The sequence below is a fragment of the Rhizopus delemar genome, genomic scaffold (assembly GCF_000149305.1).
Source record: "Rhizopus delemar RA 99-880 supercont3.5 genomic scaffold, whole genome shotgun sequence".
Classification (NCBI taxonomy): domain Eukaryota; kingdom Fungi; phylum Mucoromycota; class Mucoromycetes; order Mucorales; family Rhizopodaceae; genus Rhizopus; species Rhizopus delemar.
The window spans coordinates 2,840,029-2,861,449 of record NW_027137831.1 but is presented as its reverse complement, the minus strand read 5'-3'; the positions used below and the strand labels follow the sequence as shown (position 1 = coordinate 2,861,449).

The following is a 21,421-nucleotide window of genomic DNA, read 5'->3' as shown; positions in this document are numbered from 1 at the left end:
AATACGGTATTGAATCACCCAGCAGTGTCTGTGAAAGAACGACGCGTTTCATTGTCGATGAAATTGAATCTAAAATGGAAAATAAGATTGTCATCTTGGTTGCTCATGGCGATGTCTGTCAAATCATGCTGACTGCCTTCAAGGGAATTGAGGCCTGGAGACACAGAGAGATAGAACATGTGGACACGGCTCACTGGCGGGATACTTTGGAATTACAATAAAGTGATTTTATTATAATGATTTTAATAAAGCGTTTGACATGACGCTGTATATTTTAGAACAGCCATCGATACACTGCTCCACTGCCTTTGATGTCATGACACTATCCGATTGACCGATTTGAAGGATATGGGTGACTTCGTTCAATGAAGGCATAAAAGATAACACTAAAGATCCATCCTTTTGACTCTCTTCCCTTTCTGTACCATCCATCAAGATCTGATCCTGAGCAAACACACTTGAACAGGCCGTAACTTGATCCAACATTTCGATACCGGCATCTGCTAATGCGATACTGGAGGCAACGATAGCAGCCGCAAGACAAGAACTGGTGCCGTCACTTTCGAGCACATTGATATAAATGTCAATGGTTGATTTAGGTAGTAATTCTAATCTGACAGCGGGTGAAAGTGCTTGAATTAATATTTGAGAAAACTCTTTTTCTTCTGGATCCTATCCAAAGCGATTAGAAAACAGAATGAACTTCACCGGATGTCATCTTACTCTGACTGCTGATCTTCTTTTTACACAAGAGAACGGTGAAAACTTGAAGTCACAGTTTAATGTGCCATTTTGTGAAAAGGATGATTTCTTGAGTTGTCGAGGTCCATATCTACAGCCAAGTTAATTTCTACTCTTTCTCTTTTATCACGTTTTCTTACACTGCACAAGCAACTTTTGTGTTGCCAACTTCAATATATGCAGATCCATTGGCTTGAGTGACAAGTCCAGGTTTTAAAACTATTTTGTTATTTGGTTAGCTGAAGAAAAAGTGTAGAAAGACAGCTTACAAATAGCTCTCAAGTCTTCCAAGCCTCGGTTGTCCAATCTTTTTCTTTCATTATTCAAAATCTCATTTTGTAGTTCTTTTGTTTCTTTAAAAATAGGTGGCACGCTTACTTCTGGTCCATTCACACGTCTACGATCCATGCTGAATTTTTAATTATGGTTTTTTTTTTAAAAAAAAGAAACGAAAAAAAAAAGAAATAGGATTTTGCTTTTTTTTTTTTTTTTTTTGCTGTCACAAAAAAGGGAAACCTTTGACAAGACTCTTGCTAAAAATTAAAATTAAATTTTCTGAAGTCTTTTTTCTTTGCAAATGATATGTAATGCTCGGTATAAATGAGCCTTGAATTATTAAATAAAAATCATTAGGATTTGTAAAGTGTTTTTTTCAAGCTGTTTTCTACAAGTCTTGTCTTTGAATACATGTAAATAAAAAATAGTTTCTCTCTTGAGAAAACAGTGCATCTAGCATGATGTAGGATCCAGACATCGACAGACAAAAGATATAAAGTGAATACAATTAAATTGACTAAAGAAAAAGACATTGTATGGTTAGCATTCTACTTGTGCTGGGATAAGCAAGTCTGTATCCACTTTCTATGGCTTTCTTTTAACTACGCTCACTATCCTTACTTGGTTATTTCTCCTTTAGTCTAACATGAGAAACACAAATTAATGTTTATGCTTATTAGAGTGAGCTATGCTTGAAAATCAACAAACAAACAAAAAGAAAAGCTTTGGTGATCACATTAAACATTCTCTCCTTTTTAATAATTAATGGAAGAACATCATCATGAGAAAATAAAAAGAAAGTTTCCTCCTTCTTTATTCCCTGCGTCTATGGCGCAAAAACAAAGATGGAAGGGGATAATGAATAGAAAGCAACTCATTAGAATAAGAAAAAGTGGCTTTAAAGAGTTGAGAAAGATTCATACGACAGACGCAAGGTAAAGGCTGGGTGATTCCCCTATGAGGTTGTAGGGTAATTGAAGTTTAAAAAGGATGGTATGCATAAAGGTATGATGAGGGAGAAAAAAAAAGTTTTTTCTCTTTTCGTGCTCTTAGTGAAATCAGATTAAAAGTACAAAGGGAGGAAGACAATGCCGAGCTTTTGTTTTAATTTATTTTGTGTAAAAATAAATAAAAAAGGCTTTTTTGTTTCCGCACATACACACACAATAGTAGCAACGAGGGGTCCTTAGTTTATTGTTCTAAAAAGCCTTTTTAATCATTCATTGTACAACCTGCTTTTTTATTTTTTAGATAGTTGATCAAACGTGGATAAAAGTAGTGGCTCAAACGCGAATTGGGCAATGAGGGAGTGGCAATTCTTTTTTGGGAAAATGGTACAAGTCAATGGTATGTTGCCTCAACTTAGGGAGAGAATATCCCTCAGTGTGTTTATCGCTTCTAGAAAAGATGATTTTATGCAGGTTGATTTCAATGAGGGTCAATCACACTAACATCCTAAAAAAATAAACTCCCCTCGTGGTACTAGAGTGATACAACTCACTGACAAAAGAAACAAGATTGACAAAAAAAAAAAAAAAACCGCACTCTTTTCTTTTTCTCTCTTTTTTTTTCTTTTTCTTTAATTCAATTCTCACAACCAACATTATATGTGTACATAGTCAACAGAATGAATTTAAAAGGAGCATTTACTATTATCATTGTTACAGCGTCCATAGTTTTCATTGCTCTTACATCACAACTATTTGCCATTTGGTCCTACCTTAGGACCACATACAATCTAGTTCAATCCATTTTCATACTTATTCCACTCAACATTTGTATTCTGATGACATTAATACATTATTTCTTTACTTGTTTTACAAATCCAGGTCGCACTCCAACACACTACGTAAGCTTATATCATTCATCATGCGAATTGATTAATAATCTAAAAAAGAGCAGATACCAAGACAACAAGCTTATATCGAAGTCAAAAAATCAACACATACGCCAAGGTTTTGCAAAACATGCGACAATTATAAACCACCCAGGACACATCATTGTTCGGTCTGTAATCGATGTGTGCTCAAGATGGACCATCATTGTCCTTGGGTGAATAATTGTGTAGGATATTATAATTACTGTCATTTTATTCGGTTTATTGTCTTTGTGGATATCACTTCAATCTATCTCTTTGTACTTCTTTGCTGTAGATTAAATCAAATCATAAAAAACTCCAGTCATGTAACTAGTATATTATTATCATTCCATAAGATCGCTCATCCATCCATAGCACATCGCTTTGGATTCTATAGAAATTGGATTTCTTTCGGTCAATTTGATATTTTTAGCCATGGTGATGATCGGAGTAGGTATATTGACAGGTTATCATGCCTACTGCATCACAACCAACACAACCACCATCGAAGGATTCGAAAAGGGTCGATCGCTGACCATCAAGGGCATGGGTCGAATACAAGATGTCAAGAAGCCTTATGACCAAGGCATCTATCAAAACCTGGCTACTGTCTTGGGCCCTTATCCCATCTTTTGGTTATTACCCATGCCCATGCGTGGCTCAGGCCTTGATTTTCCTATGCGCTCTATATCGGATCTAACCGAAAAGTCATTTTCATCCACCACACGATTGAATCGACCCTTGTCCGTAGAGACATTTTATTCAACCAATCATGATATTGCTTTACTTAAAGAAATCCCAAATATACCAGAGACACCAGGTTCAACTATCACATTCACATCCAATACGAGTACTTTGGTTTAATGTTAATTTCTCCTAAATATTTTTTATATAAAAAATGATCCGATTCATCATCGCCTGTCTCTCTCTCACTCTCTGTGCTTGTAGAATTATAATAAATTTTCTTTTTTTTCTCTTTTTTTTTTTTTTTTTTTTTTTTTTTTTTTTTTTTTTTTTTTAATTTTTAAAATGGAAGCTTCACTTACCAGAATCCCTCATTCTAGATATTCAATCACACCACCTTCTGTTATCCGTAGGAGAAGACATGAAGGATTGGTGACACAGATTAAACCAGTTTATAAATTGACATGTAAACATTGTCATACGATTCTCTCTGTTCGTAGCATGAAGGACATCTTGTTATCGAATGCTCAGATGGAACTCTTCAGTACAGATACTCCCTCTGAAAGGTAAATGGCTTATGAATTAGACTAGGAGTAATATGACTTTAGCGTACAGATATTAGATAAAGATTATATCACAACATCTTGTTATTGCAGAATACGTGATGTGGCATGTTTAAAGTGGTAAAAAAAAAAAAAAAAAAAAAAAAAAAGATGGCTGTATTGTATTCATTGTAATCCAATACAATTAGTGGTTGTGTGGTTGGATATCATGTCGTATCACCTTGTATTCAGTGTTTAGAATCTTGTAATAATGGTCACTTTTGGATGTTTCATTCAAATGTATGTGAATCCTCAGAAAGAAGAGTGAACAGTAAGGTAGTAACCTGGCATCATTTACAAAGACCTCACTTGGATATCGAATTCTTGAGAGGAAATCAACTTGCTTACGATCAACTCTGCAGATGATTTTTTTTTTTTTTTTTTTTTTACTCCCTTTTTTTTTTTCTATCAATTATATTGCATAACATGTGTAACACTTTAATACAATCTATAATAAATAATTCTTTCTTCTTCTTCTCTTTCCCTTTCTTCCCCTTTTCCCTTCCTTTCTTTTCTCTTTTTGCCTTATGAATCGACAAAAGGCACGTCAGCGTATGAATCATCAACATACAATGACTTCACCTTCTGCCAATCTATCTATTCCTTCAATAGAAGAATCACTTCAAAGTTGGTTAACAATCAACAAGACACCTTCCACCATCTCTTATTTACCTGATACATGTCCTTGCTGTCATCAATCTCAATGTGAGAATTTAGATTCCATCATATGCACTATAAGAAAATTAGAAGAGGAAGCTCGATTAGCAGCAGGTGGATGAATAATTTTATATAATTTTTGTTGTGTACTCTTGACTAATTTGGATATCATTCGCATGTGTTTATAGAAATCGGACAAATTTTATTATTTAAGCATGAACAACATGTCGTTGAATCAAATGAGATACAAAAGAGATATAATGAACAGGTAAGGTCACTCTTTGAATCTGTTCAGCTCTATTCATCCAAAATAACTAGCTTATTCAAGCCCAAGAGAAAGCAGAAAATTTGGAAAGATTACTGTATCAATCAGACACACTGATTGATGAGTTAGAACAAGAAAGAAATAAATTCGCTTGGGGAATATCAAAAGACACAAAAAGTACGTGCATCAAGGTAACATGTAGATGAATCAGTCAAGATGATTACAGTGACTAATACAGTGTAGGTACTCGATAAAGCTCTAACAGATATCGAACTATGCCATCAAAGATCCAACCAACTCGTCAGTGAACTCGACAGCAGAACAAAAGAAGTTGAGAAGCTAAAAGTACGTCAGTTGATGATTCATGAGGCAGACATCAGAGAAGAAAATTTAAGATTGGAATTAGAAGAAGTCAAGCAAGAATTGATGGCTTCAAAAAGAGCAGAACATGCAATGGAATCTAAATACAAGAAGCTCAAGTTGAAATTAGGTAGTTTCCAATTTACTCCTTAGTCTCTCCTTACTCACATTTTAATAGAAACTATTGAAAAAGATGATGCTATGACGAATGAAAACGACTTGATCGATCAAGAGAACGATTATGAAACACAAGCAAAGAAAAGACATACGGCAGCCACTAAGGTACATAGGATAAAGAGGAAGACATGTCTTATTCAACCTTTACAGACAGCGATTGTTCAAAATGAAAGCAACAATGATGACCCTTTGATCGAGATGATCAAGGATTTCATTAGTAGTAATCAATCAAATAAAGATGAAGATGATATGTGGACTAGGTTAGAAAAAGAAAACAACAACGTGGATGATACATGGTCAAAGGAGTCTTCAAGTGACACAGTGTACGACGAAACACCTTATTATCAACTATACCATCATGTTTGCATCTTATTAGAGCATTTACAGCAGACAGATACCAGAGTGCTCTATCAAAAACTACATCCCAGAGCACTGGATTTATCTGATTTGATCAACATGAGTAACTTTATGATTGAAAATATCTTGAAGACAGAAGTATGTGATCTTTCTCATGCCATCAGTGTGGAAAATAACAGTGAGGAATTCTCACTTTTGATTCATATCATACAAGACATGCTGAAAGAAATGGCTCATTTACGTATGAATATCAATGATCTCGTTCAAGTAGAATATGTTACGAAATTACCCAAAGAAGAACTTCAGTGGATATCAACCATCTTTCAACAAAAAATCATGCAGCGTCGTCATTCGATGCCAATTCAGAAAAACAAGTTGATTCGAAACAACAGGGCATCTTCTTGTTATAAAAGAAGATTGGCTGTTGCTTATCCTAATCAAACATTAAGAAAAAAGAGATCTCTTATTATTATATGATTATCCTTAAAATAAATTTATTTCCTTATCCCCTTCCTATGGCTATATAAACCAATCCATACTTTAAAAACGTCAACTCGACCCTCCCACTTTATTTCCTTTATTCCTCTCAGTTGTCTCGAGATTGACTAGGAGTGGCTTTTCTTTTATTGATAAGCAACTCGTCACTGGTGCTCTGTCGCACCTCGTTACCCTCCATAGGGACACATTCGATTTTGGCTAGTTTGTTCAATCCCTTACACTCGGTTCCTTTTGATTCACATCGATCTCAGACGTTTGATTCTTCTATTTGATAACCAAAAAAAAAAGGGTGTCGTCAATGACCAAACATGACCATTACTCCTGCATCGATTGCAAGTTCCTTGATTTGTTTATAAACTCAAAATTTATAAATAATACCATGAGTTTATCACGTACTATTTTATTCATGTCTTGTTTACTCAACAAATTCACACACATCATCCGGGGCTAGTTGTTAGCCCGTCATAGTCCATACATGCAAGTCGTATTTTTTGTTATTGCTGCTGTTGTTTACAGGTTGGAATGGGAACCTTTTAAGATAAAATGAACAGTAGCCGTTAATGCTTGATGATAACTTTGATTCTGAAACACTTGGTTTATTTTGCATGTCTCCATCGCAGTTAATTTGAAATTATTTTTTTCTGCTTATGGTCACACTCAGTATATTATCATTAGCATCGAAAAACCAAAGAGTAGAGTAACTTTATTTTTAATTTATATGATTGTAAGCTGTTTGAAATTTCAACTATTCACTCTTTGATTTTATTGCAAATAGCAATAAAAACATATGAATAACGAGCTTACTTTTTGCATTCGTATATATTGAATATAGTCTCTAAAATAAAATCTAAAAAGAAAAAAAAAAGGATCATGTTTAAAACCAGTTAGAAATGTTACTTAGTTACAAAAAAAAGGGGGGGATCTTTTTACTCTTTTACTTCTCTTAGACCAAATCCATTCATCCGTCACTCTTTCCAACATTATTGACCTACCTTCTCTTGACACCAGCCCTATAGCCTCCTTCACCTACCCAGTTGTTCAGTTTTTCGGCAGTTTTGTTGTTATTTTTGGGAAAGTATTCTTTTACAACATTAAATATACCATCCTCCGTCATGAACATTGTTTTCGTGCTGTAAGTGGAAATATTGATTTCAGCAAATCTATAATCGCATGCGCTATTGAAAATAAGTGAGTAAATCAAAATAGTTGTATGCATTACATACTTGCTGCAAAATTCGAAAGGTATTGAAAGGCATCAATTACTTTTTTTTTTTTTTTTTTTTTTTTTTTTTTTGCAGGTTGTTGTTTTTAACTTTACGTGACATATGATATAACCTTTATTTGATCTACATAATTGAAGTAACTGGCTTGGTAAGGACACCGCTTCCTGTTAAAGTATTGGCCTATGTAGACAATGCCATAGCGTTTCTCAAGGACGCAGCAGAATTACAGTCACTGTTACAATCAGTGTTTTTATATGGAAGGGGCTCTAACGTCCGGATCAACCACTACAAAATATTGGCTGTTTTGCTTTCAGATAAAGGTCAACTAGGCTGGCACAGCATGATTAGCGGCAATCGCATACTTTAATGGCATGATAACAAAGAATCTACTGCTACCATCTATCTGGGATACCCACTCACAAGCACCACACAATAAATGTCCCGGCTATCTAGACAATATCATTGCAAAAGTTGAGCAACTTGCTGATTTTCTATCACAGGGAGGACTCTCCATACTGGGGCGCAGTATGATTGCAAACACACTCCTCCTCAGTCATATATGGCATAGCATATGAATACTATGTTCTTAAATCTTCTTTCAGAGAATATGCTCTGTAATTATGAAATTTCTAAAACACAAGAGCTTTCCATTAGTGAGGTTTCAAAGCTGCCGGAAATTCCGCAATTACTGTCTGTGTGTTCTGACGTCCTCACCATCAGCAATTCTTCCTTTACTTTTTACAGGAAAGCACAGCACTGATCTAAAAACTTGGTTGATTTCAATCCATGTTCCGTATGCTAAATCATATAGACTATGAAATAAACTGAACTGATTTAAACGCTAGTACAGCAGAGGAAATGCGTTCATCTAGAGCTTACCCAGCCTTGCTCACAAATGAGCATCCTCATAAAAATCACATATTGGAGGTCACTTTTGGTAAAAGGTATATATCAATTTAATGTTATCGATGGTAAACTTACTCCAAGAGGAAATTTCCTGTCTAGTCAGCAAAGGAACAGGGCTGAAGCATACCTTGGACTTCTGAGAACAGGTCAAGTAGCCAAAGAAAATTTTCTGTCGCCCTTAAAAACTCGCCCAACTGCGCTTTTGGAGGATTTACATCTTCTTTTGGTTTTCAATGTCCTGAGCCTCAGTATACCTCTGTTTTTAGCCCATCTCTACCAGATGACATGCTAGTCAAAAAATTGTCTACCAAATGGTTCTGAAATCTCGACAGATTTCCTTTTGATAGCCTCCCACTTATATATCCTAGAGCTAGCAAAACCTCCTGGAAAAAGCTTTAGTATGCCTCAATTCCTCATCCAGTACTAACCATTCTATGGCGGTTTTATCATTCAAAGCTTCCTACACGCTCTCGTCTACATAAAACCATACCTAGCTATATCACGGATGAACGATGTGTGGAGCGATCGAACCAGATGAGTACTTACTGTGGTACTTCCTATTTAAACAGTCTATATGGAATACAATGGTATATTGTTTCCTTAATTAATCTTCGCTACTGTCTTTTGAACAAATATCTTGACCATTCCAAACAACAGCCAAAACATTATCACATTGGAAACTTGACCTCTCTCAGGTGATTACTTGTAGAATTTTGAGTTTATGAGAGCCACACTGGAAATGTACTTTTGAAATCTCGTCTTTTGGCCAAATGAAGTAGCAGAGTTGATTAGACGAACCCACCATGAAAATTTACATTATCAAGAAGTGTAGAAACACCGCAGCCCAACATAATAGTTATTTTATTATTATAATTTTCTTTAATTTGTAACAGTGCTCGTCTAGGGGTGGCACTAGAATAAAGTTCTTACACAGGAAAACAGAATACACATCACCACTTTATCTCTTTATGTGATCCTAAAAAAATGGCTTTTGGTTATCAGCTTTGCTTGGAAATACATATAGTGTTTTAATCTAAAATGAGACGATTTAATAAAATAAGTTAGACGGCTTAAAAGATAAAAGAGACTAACGTCAGATTTTTTTGAGACAAGTGAGTAAAACAAATTAGACAATACAGGTTCTTTTTGTAGACACATGTTCAAAAAAATGTTGACGAGCAATCCCTTATATTATTGTTCAAAGACTTACACTATATCTGGGATTAATGCAGCGTTAACTACAAAGGATTATTTTGTCTTTTCGTCGGTTGACTAGTACTAGCTGATGGTGATGACATATCCTTTCTTTTAGAGCCGGTGGAGAGAGGTTTTTTCGATCTGCAGAAACGTTCTGGTCTTTCACCATTTGCACGCAGGCTAAAAAGGATTTGTCTAAAGTTTAACGTAGCAGCCATATCACGATTCCAAAGACGACGAAGAGGGGCTTTATCAGTAGTTTCTATTGTGTTCATCACAGCCTTTAAACATTGTTGGTTTTTGCACCTGAGCAGAAATTATGAAAGCTTGTTATTTTTTTTTACTTGCATATAAAAAGCACTTACCTTAAAAGGCCATGACGGTCTACAACGGGATACTTTTCTCTTTGATATGGTCTAGGATTCTGCACTTTTTTAAACGTTTCAAGTTCACCATTTTGGCAAGAAGGGCACAGACTAGAAGTCCGGAACTCGTCAAGGAGGTACACCTGGAAGCCTTCTTTGGCTAACATTCTTCTCATTCCGACACCTCTAATGGGTTCATGATACTTTACCTTTCCTGCCGACCAATTACCAAGTATTAAGATAGAATCATTCCCAAACCTCTCTCTAAGCTTCTTGGCTAACCGTTTGTCTGCTTGTTGCTGATTGATGAAACTTGAGAGCTTCATTTTTCTAAAGGGTAAAAAACCACCGGCACCCTGATCTTCTGCTGCAGGGCGATCTTCATTTAAGTAGTACGCTTTCATGACATGGGTGGCTTTGGCTCTTTCTTGAAGATACTCGATAAACTTGTCTTTGTTGACAGTTGAAGATTTGAAATGCGACAGGGAAAGCTCGGCTGCAATCACTTCGTCTCTCTTCAAGTTGTTCCTGAGCTTCCTGAATTTTCTAGATTTAGTTTCGATTGCTTTTTGGTTGCTTGTATATCGGTAAATCATTTTATTTTCAACAGTACTATTTTCATGCATACAGTAAAGCAAGTCTTGACGGCCAGGATCAATTAATACACATTTACCAACACCAGCCAACAACTCTTCTTTTCCCAACTTCTCAATGTACTGGAATTCTTCTGCTTTAATAGACTTTGGCTTTCCACCACTGCTGCCACCTTTCTTCATTGTATCGTAGCTTTGCTTTAACACCGACACACCTACGTCATCTGTGTATATCGTACCTCTAAACTTCATGATCTTTCTTTCTCCTTGTGGTTTCATCGCTTTTGATCTAACATCAAGAACGGCTCCCCATACTACTTCTTTATCCAAGTGGCTGATGATGGAATTCTTCAAGATTTGAGTATTTAAAATATATGTATCAATCGTCATATACGATGGTATGAAGCCCTTTCTTAATGGAAAGCAATTGAATGATTTGTTTTGAAGCGCTTCGCACATGCTTGATAGTCTATAGTACGCTTTTATGTGCTTGAGAGGGTTAGCTTTGCAGTCGTAATAGATCGAGCCTTTCGCAAATCGATAATCCGTCGAATACGAGTCAAAAAGATTACGGATTTTATCTAAATCATTTGAGGAGAAGAACTCTTTAGGCATATCTTCAATGTTTCTTGACGATATAGCCAACTTGACCTTGCTTATCTGCTCTGTTATTGTCTTTATAGTTGCCACAATCTCCTTCTCTGTTCCCTCGTTTTTCTTCATCTCGCTTTTCAGCGCCTTGATTCTTTCGTTCTTCTTTAAGAGCAAGTTAAGAAACATTCGAACTTTGTTTCCGAATTGAACCTTGACCCCATTCAGATAAGCAGTGACGATCTTTACCATTTCATAAGAGGCTATCTGATGAGCATACTTCATATTAATTGGCTCGTACGAACAGCACTGAAATTACTGGTGTCGATAGTTGAGTACTAGCCCTTTGTAAGTTCTTGTTTTTGTCGAAGCTTTCTGCTTGTCTGGTTTGTAGTTTTTGAGGAGTGACAAAAAGACTTCTTTAAAAAAGTCAACATTAATGAAATTCTCCAAGGAAAACGCAGGGTTATTTTCCAGTTCATGAATAAAGATGTACTTCAAAAAGGAGAATGTATGTGACACAAGGGTATGAACATTAGCTACAAGCGTCTTGAGTAGCGGAATATATTGTGGCTTCCACCCAATACCCGCGATTGAACTTTTAACTGTTATGATTTTTAGAGGCGGTTCCATAAAGAAAAATAAAAGATAAATTGACAGTGTTTTTTACTACTGTTGTCATTTGTGCTGTCATTGTCTTTTGACAACATATTGTCATTGATAGAATGGAGTTAGAACAATGAAACAATTCTATCTATAATCTTATACTATATGATATGATGAATAATGATCAAATAGTTCAGTGCTTCATAACATAATGTCTCGATGATGAATTATAAACTCTGTCCCTCTTTGACATTATGAAGAAAGTGCTTATACTGTTGCCATTTCAGATACAGCACTACAAAGCTAATGATATGTGTGCATACAGCCAGTTGCTCGATTACATTGCACTCCACAGTAAAAGGTGGAGAATGATAGTATGATAAAAAAAATCGTCTACAAAAGGAATCTGCATTGTCTAATTTGTTTTGTTTACTTGTCTCAAAAAAATTTGACGTTCGTCTCTTTTACCTTTTAAAGTGTCTAATTTATTTTATTAAATCGTTTTATTTTAGATTAAAACACTATATTATCCACTCGAGCCAATTTGCATAGAATCATCCCAGCAAAGGTAGATGACGACTATTGCCAATTGTACAAGCTACCAGAAACAGAGCAGCATATGCTCTTTACTTGTATTCAAAAGCAAGACTTGTGGAACGCAGCCTTCAAGAAATACTTGTCAAATCCTAAAGATCCCAACTGTAGCTCAATATTCGAGGATTTATCCACACTTAGGTTATCCAAGTATTACATCTTACACTATCATGACAAGTTTACAATCTATGAGTTTTTTTGCTACAGTCATTCGATTCATTTGGAAAGCCCACTGGCAACAATTCTTTGAACAGACTCCTGTCGTGGATGAGATTGTCATCAATCAAATCCAGAAGGAGCTATTGAAACTATCTGCTTACAATTCTCTATGCTAATTTCTTTTGTATTTTTATAAGTCACTGTTTAATACACTTGTATCGCTCTTAATCCTTATACTCTTTGATGAGTTTTAATAAACATTAAAATTTTCATCCATAAAAAAAAAAAAAAGATTGAAATACATACAAAAAAAAAGTGACGTGTCGGATTAAAAAAAAAATAAGGAGTATTTTTTGTCTCTTTTTCTTTCACTTTAATATTTTTTCACCTTTTATTTGATAAAAAAAAAATATACACAAAAATAAATAAATACACACATACAAACAAAAAGAAAGAGAGAATAAAAAGAATATAAAAAATGTCAACTGCTATTCCTTCTGCAGCCGGAACCACTCCACAACCTTCTGCTTTACATTCTCAAATGCCACCTGGCCCACAAGGATATGCTAATGCTCAAGCACAAGCACAGCATATTTTTAGACAAAAACAGCTTATGGCTATGAAACAGCAGCAATTTATGCAGCAGCAGCAACACTTGCAACAACAGCAACACTTGCAACAACAGCAACAGTTACAGCAGCAATATTTAAATCAACCACAGGCTCAATTGATGATACGAAAGCAACAAATGCAGCAAATGCAACAAATACAACAAATGCAGCAAATGCAATTATTAAGAAACCAAGAACAGCAAATGCAACAGCAACAACAACAACAATTACATCAAGAGCAGCAACAGCAACAGCAGCAACATATGTTGCTACAACAACAGCAACAACAGCAACAGCAGCAGCAGCAACAGCAACAGCAGTTACTGTTACAACAACAGCAATTACAAAGACAGCAACCACAACCACCACAAGCCTCATCTGTTGCTATTAGACCTGGTGGTGCATCAGCTACACCTGTTATAAAATCAGAGGATTCGCCTACTGCTATGACTATTTCTAAAGCAATGGGCTTATCAAGGTAAATAATAAATTATATTATAAAGGTTGAAATAATCATTCTGTAAACTAGTGGAAACCAAACAAGTGGACAAGCTGTTCTTCGTTTACTTCAGTTTGCAGAACAATTGAGTCCAGGTGAACAGGTAAAGTTTTTTTTTTTGTATGTCGCAGTTGATCAAAACCAATCATTTTTCAATACAGGCTGCAGATCGTTCGTTTTGGGATAATTTTGTACAAGATTTCTATACTCCCTCTAGTACTTTGAAATTGGGTTTATTAAACATGGAAACAAATGAAAGAGAAGTATTTGGTATGTAGATGTCTGTGGATGTGAATATAGATACTTATAATGATACAGAGGTCAATCAATCTTTATTAGCAAGATATTTTCATACACATTACATGTGTGGCATAAGTTCAATTCAAATGACTTTGGAAAAAACAGCAGAGTATATTTTCCCTGGTGGTATTATGAATGTAGAATGCCCTAGAGTAAGCTTTGTTTATAAATATGAGAATGGAATCATGGTAAGCTGCTACTCTCCCTTTTTTATCTGATGGCTTATGTGATGATCAATAGGTTGTAGCTACTGGACACTTAATGGTTCAGTTTGTCATGTCATCAGAAGGTGTATGGAAGATTGAACATATGGATTTCTCAAGTCAAGGCTTTGAAGAATACATAAATAGAGCATCTATTCGAAGTGAACCTATCCCAAATTCTAAAAAGAAAACACCGCCTCAACATTCAGTCTTTCCTGATTCTCCCATCAATAAATGGGGTTTACCTTCTAGGGCATATCACATTTTACAGGTAAATAATAGACACAGAGCATTTATGTATTCATCATTCACACATCATGCAGATGTCAGATGTTGCAGAAAGATTTGGTGAAGTTGTTTTCCATTCAATTGTAACAGGTTTAGGACCACAAGGTACACACATATATTAATATGATGTATTTTAAATATTAAACCGTGAATTATTATAGAGAGCTTGGGTGCTATTGCATTTCATAAACAACAAGAATTATCTAAAGATGTTGAAGGAGAAGGTAAAGAATTAATAAAAGAAAGAAAATATAATAACAACTGATTAGATTCAAAATCACAAATGATGGATGCTGTGTATAACATGGCACCATATAACATGGCACCATCACCTATTGTTAAAACTCAAACAGGCGCAAGACCTCAACAACAATCATTCATACAACAACAACAACAACAACAACAACAACAAGCCGCTCTAAGACAACAACAAATGCAAGCTGCTGTTTTACATCAACAATTTCAACAGCCTCCCACACCTCATTACCAATCCGCATACCCAACTAATACTAGCAATAATAATAATAGCAACCAATTTACGAGTACACCTACCACAAGTCCAATGACACGTAAAAGAAATAGTATCGCAAGCGATGTTAAATCACCCGTGGCAAGGAAAAGAACAAATACAGGAAATAATACCAGAAAATAACATTATTTATGTGTGTACAGTAAACCAAGGGAAGGGATTCATATATGTAAACAAAATATGAGAGATTTATTATATGATTTTCTACTTAATAAAAAAAAATCTACTTTTAAAAAAATTATTTCTCTCTTTAATATGTCTTTGTATGACAATGATCCTTCTGGTGAGCAAAGACGTATATGGAGTGAGTAAGTAGATTGATATTTTATCCAATATAACTTACAGAAAATAAAGAGAGCAGCTGGAATTACGAAAGAAACATGAACTGAATGACAGATTGTCTTTTGACATCTCTCTCAAAGGGTTAAAATATATTGGTGGTGCAGACTTGAGTTTCCCACTCAATGACCATGAGAATGCAGTTGCTTGCTTGATTGTCATGACGATGCCTGATCTTCAGGTAAACTGTTCTTTTGCATTCATTTCATTTTCTAATATGGTACTATTAGGTAGTTTATAAACGATTCTTGGAGACCAAGCTTTATCTTCCTTATATTTCTGGCTTTTTAGCCTTTCGTGAAGTAAATCCTTTACTGACCTTGTTGGATCAACTGAAGTCTGAACAACCCGACCTTTATCCACAAATCCTCTTAATAGATGGTAAATCAATTATTGATGTTATCGTTATTTTCATTGACTTTTTAATACAAAGGTAACGGGTTGTTACATCCACGTCAATTTGGTATTGCGTGTCATTTAGGTGTCTTGGCGGATACACCCACTATTGGAGTGGCCAAGAACTTTTTGATGATTCCTGATGAATTGGAAAGTATTACAGAGATGAAAAACAAGTGGCATGCAACACTTCAAGCAAAAGGAGATCGTTTAGATCTTGTGGGTAAAAAGAATGATATGCTGTATGGTACAGCACTAAGGACATCTAGTAAAAATCCTTTGCTGGTCAGCCAAGGTCATCGTGTCTCGTTGGATCTGGCCGTTCAGGTCGTCTTGGCTACCTGTCCAAAGTATAGAATACCGGAACCTATACGAATGGCTGATTTGGAAAGTAGAGCTTATATCAGGAATAAAAAGTACCTTCAATCATCAAAAACAATCGATTGAAACTTTTCACATACAAACATATGCCTCTTTTTTATTTTGAACCGTGCTCACTCCTCTATCTCGAAATCGATCTATTCCATTTTAAAATTCCAACTGTTTCATCTTCAGTTTCACCTCTTCTTCTCTGAGTTTCAGTTCCATTATCTTTGCCTTATTTATCTTCTCCTCATACTCTTTTCTTTGCTTCATCCGTTCTATTTCCTTTTCTATTGCTTCACTCATCTGTTCTCTTCCTTTCTCAACGGTTTGTTTCATATCCTCTACCGACTTTGTCAGTCTTTGTTTCATTACTTCTTGTGTTTCAATGGGCAAAATAGCATACTTTGAGGAGCCAGAATCAGACCTTGACCACTTTGATGTGATTTGTTTTGATCGAGGTCTACCTCTTTTGCCTATTTTCGAAAGGGACACAATTATATTAAAAAAGAAAAAAGTAAAAGGAAAATGAACGAGTAAGAAGGGAAAGACGTTTCATAGACATCAGTATGAGTTCTGTGGCAACCAATCCAAAAGTCGTTTTTCGGAAAAGAATGGAGATGAGAGAGGTAACTCTGATGATGAAAGTGACCGAACTCAAAAAGAATCAGACATATGGCGGGCCAGCGAAGAATCCAAGATAAAACAGATCGAAAGGAGCGTGGTTTTTAAAAGGGACACAGTATCATTACTCACTTTGTTATTTTCAGCAAAAACAGAAGAATCATCACATGGTCGGACAAACACAGGCTTCACATCTTCAAAAGAAGGGTCTGCAGTCTCTGCTTTTCTCGTCAAGTAAAAGAATGATTTTATCTGCCCATGTTAACCATGCTGTTTACTTGCTAGAATATTCGTCATTGCTACCGTTATTGTCAATGCTGCCATTATTGCCACTGTTATTACTGCTGCTGCTATTTCTAGTCTGGTTTGGGGCTTTGATACGAGCTAGTCAAATTCTGGTTTTAGCGCCGACTTGACTCGCAGTCTTTTCAGTTCTGCATGTTTTGATCAAGTATAAAAGAATCTCTTCAATTACAACCTTTCTTTATGCCAAATTTTCTACTGCTGGAATGATAATAATAGCATTTTTTTTTCCAGTTTTAGCCAATCACTCAATGCTTTTTCCTCACTCTCTGTCCAAGTGTTGTAGGTGTGAGTGTGAATATTAGAAGAACGCGAAGGTTTTTGATTTGATTCTCAGTTGTATTATTCATATTTCAAAGTATACACATTGTCAGAGAATATAGTTCTTATACACCCCAATTGGGTATCAGATACACAACATGATAGCTTTGTTAAAAAAGAACCCATCGAGGATTCAAAAAGCAAGATTATTTTGATAGATGTTGTGTTGTTTACTTTTCATCTATTACAAACACACCACACATGCTTTTTTGTTGTTGTTTTTTTTATTTCAAAATTTTCCAGATTTACTAGACTGCGTTGATTTTTGCTTTGTATGGGATGTTGATACCACCAAGAGTAGTTGCCCATTTAGTGTGCGAGGATTTTACTACAAAAGGGCTCTTTCGTATTCTTGCTGTCATCCATTTTAACAAGGTAGTATGCGGGTTATATTTTTTGAATTGTATTTTTTTTTTCTGTGTATAAAGGTCATTTTCAACTATAAAGCATGCTTTCAGTAATGGATTGTGTCTAAGTCATTTTGATTGATATGTGCGACATTGATAAAGAAATTCCAAGTATATAGAATTCAAAGGTTTTGAGCCTTGTATTCTTTCAGCTTCTTCTGGTATGGTTACTTTATATAATAAGAAAATATAGTTCCAATGTAAAGAGATTGTTGTACAGACAGAAGCATCGCCATATTTCTTTATCACTATTCAACGCCAAAAAGAAAGATATCTACGCTTACATAAACTTGCATGATATTTGGTTGAATAAAGTATTTGTTTCCTGATATTAAGAAAATGAGTATTGAACATTAGTGCCCCTTATTGTTGTATTCCTAAAAAGCAAAAATCTCATTAGGCAATTTTAACGGCCGGAATCTCAGAGAAAAAATCCCCAGGAATGAAATCTACCTATAAACATGGGTTTGCTCATAGATTTTATATCCTCTTCATTCACAAAAAAATTCTAGATTCAATAGCGCTGTTGCCATAGCACTATTAATCCCCATCTATACTCAAAGCTAACAAACATAAAGGTGTATAGTTTCTAGCTGTCTTTATGTATAAAATGAATTGTACATTTCTTATCTTTTTTTCTGCTTTTTCCTTTTGCTGCTGGAAGCTATTTATCCAAATCGTTTAATTTTACAGTAAAAAAAATATGGCTTTAGGCTTCCTCAGTAGCCTTGGCTTGTTGTTCTTTCATACGACGCTTGAAACTGAAAACAAACAAAAAAGAATGAGTTTTCGAAATAATTACATGCATTTTTTTTTTTTCCTTACTCATCGTATTGGCATTTTTCATAAGCATGACGTTCGTTTTCACATTTCCAAGGAAGATAAAAGGTTTCACCTCGACATTTGTTGAGAGGAATCAATAAATTAGCGCAATAGTCACGGTATTCAAGTGGGATGCGGGACTTTGCCATATCCTTTTGAGTGGCCTTTCCGTCTTTAAAACTCTTTAGTTGTTTAAAATCTCTTGAAAGGGAAAATTCAAAGTACCTGTCATGTTTATTGCAAGTAAAAAGAAATTTCTATAAACCGCATTGGAATTTAGGACATGCCTCTAAAAAAGATGAATGCTTCCATTTTTTGGACAGTCACTGTTCGGCATACCTTCAACCACAGCACCAATCAATGACACAGAGATCGATAGCGAACCTCTCAGAGGAACACACGATAAGCCAGTATGACTCTTCAAAGTTCTATTAAGAGTATTTTAAGGAACGACCACCAAAGGATTGGACATACTGAATTTTATGTTTAAGACTGAATCCTTCTTACTAGGGTTCAAATTGACTGCTGCCTAATACCACATATAAAATTTCAAAAGATGGTTCAGTGTTGAATAACCTTTAGAATAAGAAAATCTAATTTGGCAATAACAAAGTATTTACAAACCAAGCTCAAGACTTAGGCAAAGTCAACATTAGGAACCTTCTTTCTCGTCACAAAGCTTTTTGAGTGAGAATTAACAATTGCATTGACATACTTAATAAGCCCAGTAATTGGGTGCAAGGGCTTTTCTATGTACTTGTGGTGAAAGACCTCGTGTCAAATAAATGCTTGTAACTTTTCTTTCTTAACAGCACTTCCACTTGCTGCCAAATGCTACTTGAACGAAGGCAGTGGCTGTACTCGAGTTATAAGCGTTTTAATTAAATTGCATTATCAACTTCATAAAAACCTTAATGCTCTTAAACTGGCGTTTATAGAAAATTGTGTTGTATTAAAGAAAAATTTATTCTTTTATTCAAGAAGACTATTACTATTGTGATTTGTCAAAAGAGTTTAAATGTTCATGTTTACATTTGTAATCAGTAATTTCAAGTGTGAACAGCAGCAGGAGGAGCACTAAGAGCAGGATCATTAGGAGCTGGGGCAATAGGAGAGGGAGCATTAGAAGAGGTAGCACTAGAAGTAGGAGCATCAGGTGCGGGAGAAGCAGCCTTAGGAGTAACAGTAAGTTCAGGAGCAGCAGCAGCAGCGAGAGTATTAGGGGCATCTCCTTTGTATTTCTCCTCTAAGGCAGGGCCACTGTTTTCAATACCTGTCTTCGGGGTTGCAGCAACAGCAATTGTACCAGCATTTGTTTGAGCACCAGTGGACGAGCCAGCAGTAGTTATACTGGAATTAGCACCAGGAGCACTAAGATCTCTTCTGACAGCAGCAGCAGAATTTTTGTCAACGAAGCAGACTAAGGCCAAAGTTGCTAAGACAAGGAGAGATCGCATGTCGTGTATAAAGTAGATTTATTTGGAGGTTTTTTTTTCTTATCAAAAGAGAAAAACCTACTGCTCTTTTATATTGTCCCTTTTCTATTCACAAAGCACGGATAGCTTGATTCTTCTTATGGTAAAGCGCACGAAAGCAAAGGAAAAATGATTGTCATTATGCATAATTGTTCTAAATCAACAAATGCTTGAGCACTGTTTTGTGAGCGCAAACTGTACAAAGCATATAAAGAAGCCAAATTAATATAAGATCTAATTAGCTCATCCTTGACAGAATCATTCTGTATCCTAAAACATTTCAAGTTTTCAAAGCTATTCTCAATATAAAGTTTCTTGCCATACCCTAACTTCTGCAAGAATTGCATCATTGATATCGAGGAGAGTATAACCGAATTACTACAAAATATTTTAACCAATCCAAACCAAGACAAAAAGGCACTCAATAAATGCAGTACATGTATATTTGTATAGATAATAATAAAAAAAAATAAAAATAAAAATAAAAGAGGGAAAGGCGCCTTAGATTCATAGAAACCAAACAAATCAAGTAAACATATATGAACCATCAAAATTTTATGTTGCAACGTGTTTCAGAATATCCTATTTTCTGCAAAAGAAGGTTGCCTACTACTGCTAAAAGCTAAATGTGATGACAATGTTATATTTTGCTATAATAGTCCACGTTGTGAAATTTGATAAAGTAACTAAATTATGAAGATAATTATAAAATTGGCACTAATGCAATGGTACAAAGAAAACAACTTCATCTCGTTTACTTTATTAGTGGTTTTTTAACCCTTGCGCCAAAGAGTTGTTAAGTCTCAAATGTTGCAGGTTACACAGTAAAGACATTTAGGAGTTTTTCGTTTGTCTAGGGATCACCGAACCCTTAATGCATACATTTTTTAGTTCCTCATTATTACTCTTATAAAACTACAACTAACTATGGTTTATTCCCATAGTAAGGTTATTTAAAATGAAGACCTGTTTCATATTGATAATAAGTTAAATAGCTCATGCGAGGAGGAAGAGGTAGGACCGGATAATAACTGGAGGCTTGATATATAACAAACAATGAAGGATAGGAGGCTGAGGGTTAAAGGTTCATATGATAAGCACAAAAGCTAGGAATTGCAAAAGTGAATATGAAAAGAACAAAGAAAAGTAAAGATACCAATAGGTAGACAGTATAAAGGAAAGCATTGTAGTGCCTGATAATTGAATTTGCTGGGTAATGGATTAATGATTAT

At 35.3% G+C, this 21,421-nt stretch overlaps 9 protein-coding genes across 9 annotated transcripts; 5 read left to right on the top strand and 4 right to left on the bottom strand.

Moving 5' to 3' along the window:
* Positions 1–231: 231 nt before the first annotated feature.
* On the bottom strand, positions 232–1,149 carry RO3G_07811 (uncharacterized protein; the record flags this gene model as incomplete). Its single annotated transcript, XM_067662401.1, has 4 exons — positions 232–672; positions 724–832; positions 882–960; positions 1,011–1,149. 4 exons carry the CDS (start codon positions 1,147–1,149, stop codon positions 232–234), a joined length of 768 nt encoding a protein of 255 aa, XP_067518502.1.
* A 2,161-nt stretch (positions 1,150–3,310) lies between these two features.
* RO3G_07810 (uncharacterized protein) lies at positions 3,311–3,739 on the top strand (the record flags this gene model as incomplete). The annotated part of the gene is made up of 1 exon (XM_067662400.1): positions 3,311–3,739. The coding sequence occupies one exon, from the start codon at positions 3,311–3,313 to the stop codon at positions 3,737–3,739; it is 429 nt and encodes a 142-aa protein (XP_067518501.1).
* Positions 3,740–4,733: 994 nt separating this feature from the next.
* Positions 4,734–6,454, top strand: RO3G_07809 (uncharacterized protein; the record flags this gene model as incomplete). Its single annotated transcript, XM_067662399.1, has 6 exons — positions 4,734–4,932; positions 5,007–5,086; positions 5,137–5,274; positions 5,327–5,573; positions 5,622–5,725; positions 5,771–6,454. The coding sequence occupies 6 exons, from the start codon at positions 4,734–4,736 to the stop codon at positions 6,452–6,454; spliced, it is 1,452 nt and encodes a 483-aa protein (XP_067518500.1).
* A 3,388-nt stretch (positions 6,455–9,842) lies between these two features.
* Positions 9,843–11,635, bottom strand: RO3G_07808 (uncharacterized protein; the record flags this gene model as incomplete). The annotated part of the gene is made up of 2 exons (XM_067662398.1): positions 9,843–10,107; positions 10,167–11,635. The coding sequence occupies 2 exons, from the start codon at positions 11,633–11,635 to the stop codon at positions 9,843–9,845; spliced, it is 1,734 nt and encodes a 577-aa protein (XP_067518499.1).
* Positions 11,636–12,267: 632 nt separating this feature from the next.
* RO3G_07807 (uncharacterized protein) lies at positions 12,268–12,885 on the top strand (the record flags this gene model as incomplete). Its single annotated transcript, XM_067662397.1, has 3 exons — positions 12,268–12,330; positions 12,469–12,524; positions 12,600–12,885. The coding sequence occupies 3 exons, from the start codon at positions 12,268–12,270 to the stop codon at positions 12,883–12,885; spliced, it is 405 nt and encodes a 134-aa protein (XP_067518498.1).
* A 302-nt stretch (positions 12,886–13,187) lies between these two features.
* RO3G_07806 (uncharacterized protein) lies at positions 13,188–15,262 on the top strand (the record flags this gene model as incomplete). The annotated part of the gene is made up of 8 exons (XM_067662396.1): positions 13,188–13,798; positions 13,850–13,922; positions 13,981–14,089; positions 14,138–14,271; positions 14,360–14,593; positions 14,646–14,715; positions 14,772–14,834; positions 14,880–15,262. The coding sequence occupies 8 exons, from the start codon at positions 13,188–13,190 to the stop codon at positions 15,260–15,262; spliced, it is 1,677 nt and encodes a 558-aa protein (XP_067518497.1).
* Positions 15,263–15,638: 376 nt separating this feature from the next.
* RO3G_07805 (uncharacterized protein) lies at positions 15,639–16,321 on the top strand (the record flags this gene model as incomplete). The annotated part of the gene is made up of 3 exons (XM_067662395.1): positions 15,639–15,659; positions 15,709–15,859; positions 15,912–16,321. The coding sequence occupies 3 exons, from the start codon at positions 15,639–15,641 to the stop codon at positions 16,319–16,321; spliced, it is 582 nt and encodes a 193-aa protein (XP_067518496.1).
* Positions 16,322–18,601: 2,280 nt separating this feature from the next.
* On the bottom strand, positions 18,602–18,946 carry RO3G_07804 (uncharacterized protein; the record flags this gene model as incomplete). The annotated part of the gene is made up of 3 exons (XM_067662394.1): positions 18,602–18,653; positions 18,718–18,886; positions 18,940–18,946. 3 exons carry the CDS (start codon positions 18,944–18,946, stop codon positions 18,602–18,604), a joined length of 228 nt encoding a protein of 75 aa, XP_067518495.1.
* Positions 18,947–19,763: 817 nt separating this feature from the next.
* Positions 19,764–20,171, bottom strand: RO3G_07803 (uncharacterized protein; the record flags this gene model as incomplete). The annotated part of the gene is made up of 1 exon (XM_067662393.1): positions 19,764–20,171. The coding sequence occupies one exon, from the start codon at positions 20,169–20,171 to the stop codon at positions 19,764–19,766; it is 408 nt and encodes a 135-aa protein (XP_067518494.1).
* Positions 20,172–21,421: the final 1,250 nt, after the last annotated feature.